Here is a 5,000-nt window from a genome sequence, read left to right on the forward strand (position 1 = left end):
AATGACACATAGTAACTTAGTAGCTGGCTCTAAACTATCGGAACAATGGCGGACGCCCTTAAATGAAATATTTCTCCGACGAGCTTAGGAGCGTATCCAGAGGGGAAAAAAACATAAATCTGATCATATTTAGACTTTTACACATTCTGATCACAAGACATGGAAAGTTCTAGCCTACATGAAGAATAAAAAGTACCGATTTTCTTTTTTCAGAACCACGATGGCCGCCGTTTCTGGGCGACGTGACATCAGACTATCCAATCCAATTGTCCCATATAAACCGAAACACTTAACATGAAGAACAAGATATCATTTTTTTTCCTACAGAGACAACGCTGATACCAGCCTGATACCCAGTTTACACCCGAGTATGGTGAAAGAATGTGAGTAAAGAGCCTTTCCAATGACCCGACTTTGCGCTTATCCAGCGTTGGACTCGATTCGGGGACGTGTCGGTCCGAAGACGAGTGGCACTATGTTGTGTTCAGCGGGTCACCTAGCCGTTGCTCACCTGACACAGCTGCGTTCAACGACATCCAGTATGTGGTACATGGCAAATCTTACTTTACAATACAAGGAGTCAATAAAAAGGAGATAAAGAGAAAGGGAGTAAATCTGACTCATGAATGAACAACACAAAACAAACGACGTTTCGGCCTTTGGCCTTTTTCAAGTAAACACAAAGTAACATAACGTCAATAGCTTGACACACATATCGTTAACCCTCTTATTCAAATAAGTTAGGCATTTGTTTCTCTTTTTCTTCTTTTGTGTTATATAAATTTAAAAAAATAATAATCTAAAAAATCGAAATTTAAAACAAGAAAATATAAGTTGCATTGAAGGTAAAATAAGGTTTTAGAAAGACCTTATTAAATGTTATGAATTGTCAGGTGGCTCAGTATCGCAGTGGAAAAGCTGTCAGACTCTAACCTTGAAAGTTCTGGGTTCAATCCCATTGTGGACACTTTTTTTTAAAGTTTACTTTATTGAGAAAGACATCATTTTCGTTGTTATAGTTACTGGACATATATTTAAAACCTTAAATTAATATATTATTATTATTATTATATTTTTTTAAACAACATCTGTACCATTCAATGTGTTATCGACGTGCATTTATATGTAAACGTCGATTGTTATCATTTTATAATATTTTATCATTATCATCAGTGTATTCGTTTACCGCGTCTTTGTCATATTATTGGGGGGGGGGGGGGGGGGGGTTCGTTTTTTTTCTTCTTCTTCTTTTTTTTTTCTGGTTTGTGTCTGTTGTTTTTCAAAAATTTCCTGTCCCATCACTGTTTATGTCTACTTATCCACCTTATCTGCACCATTCACACTACACATCTCTCATTCGTTCTTAGTGTCTTATTCGTCGTGTTTTGTTGATAAAGGGGAAATCAGAAACGTCCACAGTATGTCTTCATCTATTAAATTGAGGCTTACAATTCAACACTTATCGTTATTTTTTCCTTTGAGCTTCAAGCAGCGACATTTTCATTAATCAACCAGCAGCGCCAACGGAGGTGCATAAAAGTGGTGCGTTTTTGTACACCGCCAGTGGAGGTGCATAAAACTGTCATCTGCATTTTTTGCTAAATTGGGACCTAAAATTTGCCAAAATTTGCCCCAAAAAACCCCCAAAATTTGCCAAAAAGACCAAAATTTGCCCAAAAAATTGCCGCACTTTGGGTCCTTATTTGAAGATTTTTTGACGAAACGATCCATGTCTGAAGTTGGAAGTATAAGTGACTCGATTTATTTGACTTGAGAAATGAAATGACTGTGAATAGCGTTGTTACAAAGATTTTAAAGGATCATTATCCGTAGAGAGTAGCTTCCCTTGGTTTGGGCCCAGGCAAAGCTGCAACATCTCTCAAGTTTCGCACTTTTTTTTTCGTTATTTTGTTTTCACTTCTATTTTTCCCCAAAATTTGCCACGATTTGCCAATTTTGGGAAATTTGCCAAAATTTGCGGATCGCCCTGATATTTGCGCCGCAAATTGTCATTTGCGGCCGCAAAAAATGCAGATGACAGATAAAAACGGTGCCAAACGCCACCAAACATGATCACCAGAGTACTGTACTGTAATGTAAGTTCTCGATCCCAGGATCGTCTTTCAACTCTGCTCACGTCTGCTACTTCAGGTTTATTTTCGCAGTTGATTTTCTTACCACAACCTGTTTTCACACACGGACAACTATATGTTGCTGTGTCACGGGTCAGAGACTATAGCGGCTTACACTTCATGTTGGGCCACACAGAAAAATCAACAGAGGATGTACCAAGTTACACAGACAACGTTGTTTACCAATCTGCCCTCATTAAATGATGGTGGGTATAATATCGAATGAAAATAGCTCCTTCCCCGCGAAATTGCGGGCTTTTTACTAGTTTATATAATATATATATATATATATATATATATATATATATATATATATATATATATATATATATATATATATATATATATATACTACACTGCAGCGTGTAGTGACATGGTAAATCCTAACTTTACAATACAAGGATGATGCACAAACCCAGCTTTTTAATGGAACAGTAAATCCTAACTTTACGATACAAGGATGATGCACAGAGCCAGCCTGTAGTAAGATGGTTAATCTTACCTTTACGATACATTGGGATGAGACACAAATCTAGCATGTAGAGAACGGGACAACTTACCTTTACGATACAAGGATGGTACACAAACCAACATGTAGTGATAAGGTAAATATTACCTTTACAATAAAGGATGATAAACAAACCAACATGTAGTGAAAGGGTAGATCTTACCTTTACGGTACAAGGCTGATACAAATGAAGACTCTCTTTCTGCAGCAGTTTTCAATTTTTTGAATTTTGTACACCGAGCCACTTCTTCAACAAACGTGTCGGATACGTCAACATCCAAAAACGTTGCCAGTTTCTTGATCATTTCCACAGAATTGCTTTTCAGATCTTCAAACCTGAGCAAGTAAATAGGATTTGGAGTTGTTGGTGACGCCATCACTTTGTTCCAATCAGATATGCTGTCAAAATAACTTGAATATCCCAATTCCCCTTGCATGAACAGCTTGAAGAAGTCGTCAAATGTTCCTCGGTATCCGTAAATTTCATGTAATTTTATCACGTGATTGTAATAACTGACAACCACGTCTTTGGGACATCTCGTTGTCAGAATAATTTTTGTCTTTTTGGTTTTTATTTCCACAGGAAGATCGTCATATAAAAGGTGTGTGTTTAAAATCCTTGGGGAAGGCAGAGAATCCAGTACAAATTCGGGTAAAAATTCCAAAAATCCTTCAAAGTCTTTACCATATTTGGAATAAACCGTTGATCTGTTCAAAAGCATGCGCACAATCTCAAATGTCCAGTGACATCCGGTTTTGGGGAAGCCGCAAATCAACACCTCGTTGTGTTTTATTTTGAGATCTTTACATTTGGTGAAATTCTCAAGGCCGAATGGAGGATAAAGCGTGTCACCAATTTTCGTCGTGTTTAATATGCAGCCTTTATCATCTTTAATAAGATAATTTATGTTAGACTTCCGGAAACCAAACCACGTGATGTAATGTTTGATGACAGGCATCAGACGCCAAACTATGCCAGAATCGACGAGGAATTTGTACAGTTTGTCCTTAATGAACTCCATTTTCTCTGTCATTGGAAAACAAAATAAATCAAATGCAGTAAATGATATAATAGGGGTGTAGTAGTAGTAGTAGTACAATAGTAGTAGTAGTAGTAGTAGTAGTAGTAGTAGTAGATAGTAGTTAGTAGTAGTAGTAGTAGTAATAATAATAATAGTGGTAGTAGTAGTAGTATAGTAGTAGTAGTAGTAGTAGTAAGTAGTAGTAGTGGTAGTAGTAGTAGTAATAGTAGCAGTAGCAGCAGCAGTAGGAGTATGAGTATGTAGTAGTAGTAGTAGTAGTAGTAAGTAGTAAGTAGTAGTAGTAGTTAGTAGTAGTTAGTAGTAGTAGTAGTAGTAGTAGTAGTAGTAGTAGCAGTAAAAGGAGTAGTATAAAAATGGAGAATAATGAAATGAAAAGCATAGGTAATCAACCAACTTGTTATCTTGATTTCACAGGTCCCTGACTGGTAATGTCAATGGCTAGAAAGACAAGAGATAACGACCGCTACAGCATGTGTTTTTCCAATTTGTAACGGTTTACATCCTGTAAGGTTTAGTGTTGTGACATCAATGTAGATTATAGGCCATAGATCCTGGACTGAATCATGATTTTTTTTTTCTCGGTTGACAGATATTGGGGAGCGGGGAGGGGGGAGAGAGGGGGGAGGGGGGGGGGGGGGGGGGGAGGAGGTTTGCTTAGTTCAGAATGCTATTCATTTTTTTTTCTTATAATGTACATGATTTTAAAACAGATGTAAAATAACTGCATTTGTATATGTTTTTGGTTGTTGTCATGCTGATGATGATGATGATGATGATGAGGAGGAGGAGGAGGAGGAGGAGGAGGAGGAGGAGGAGGAGGAGGAGGAGGAAGATTCTGATAATAATGATGATGATGATGATGAGGAGGAGGAGGAGGAGGAGGAGGAGGAGGAGGAGGAGGAGGAGGAGAGAGGGGGAGGTGGATAAAGTGACTGGGTAAAGAGCTTAAGATTGCATGGAAAGTACTTTGCGATGTCTCCGTGCCCTATTCCCAGGGTACCGGTATCCAATGTCATTTCTAAGATGGAATAACAGTCAACGTCTTTAGTCAACGCCAAATCACACGTAAGTAGGGCAACGCGAAATCACACGTACCTATGCAAATTATTATTATTATTATTATTATTATTATTATTATTATTATTATTATTATTATTATTATTATTATTATTATATTATTATTATTATTATTATTATTATTATTATTATTATTATTATTATTATTATTATTATTATTATTATTATTATTATTATATATTATTATTATGCAGTCGGTATGTAAATTATGATAATATGACAACCTCGAATGTTATGAAT

At 36.7% G+C, this 5,000-nt stretch overlaps 2 protein-coding genes across 4 annotated transcripts in view; both read right to left on the minus strand.

The window, feature by feature from the left end:
* Positions 1 to 5,000, minus strand: part of LOC144958175 (uncharacterized) — a 128,889-nt gene that overhangs the window by 33,827 nt on the left and 90,062 nt on the right. The window lies entirely within an intron of this gene.
* LOC144958180 (sulfotransferase 6B1-like) overlaps positions 1 to 5,000 on the minus strand; it is an 83,762-nt gene that overhangs the window by 1,954 nt on the left and 76,808 nt on the right. For 2 of the 3 annotated variants that reach the window (XM_078889965.1, XM_078889963.1), the window contains one exon: positions 2,804 to 3,667. In XM_078889965.1, coding sequence (XP_078746091.1) covers positions 2,804 to 3,662 — 859 coding nt within the window. In that variant the 5' untranslated portion in view covers positions 3,663 to 3,667. Of the gene's footprint in view, positions 1 to 2,803; positions 3,668 to 4,077; positions 4,147 to 5,000 lie in introns of those variants that run through there. The other variant, XM_078889964.1, reaches the window with a different exon arrangement.

Source organism: Berghia stephanieae, chromosome 12 (assembly GCF_034508935.2).
Source record: "Berghia stephanieae isolate SIO BIC M18660-M18661 chromosome 12, UCSD_Bste_1.3, whole genome shotgun sequence".
Taxonomy (NCBI): domain Eukaryota; kingdom Metazoa; phylum Mollusca; class Gastropoda; order Nudibranchia; family Aeolidiidae; genus Berghia; species Berghia stephanieae.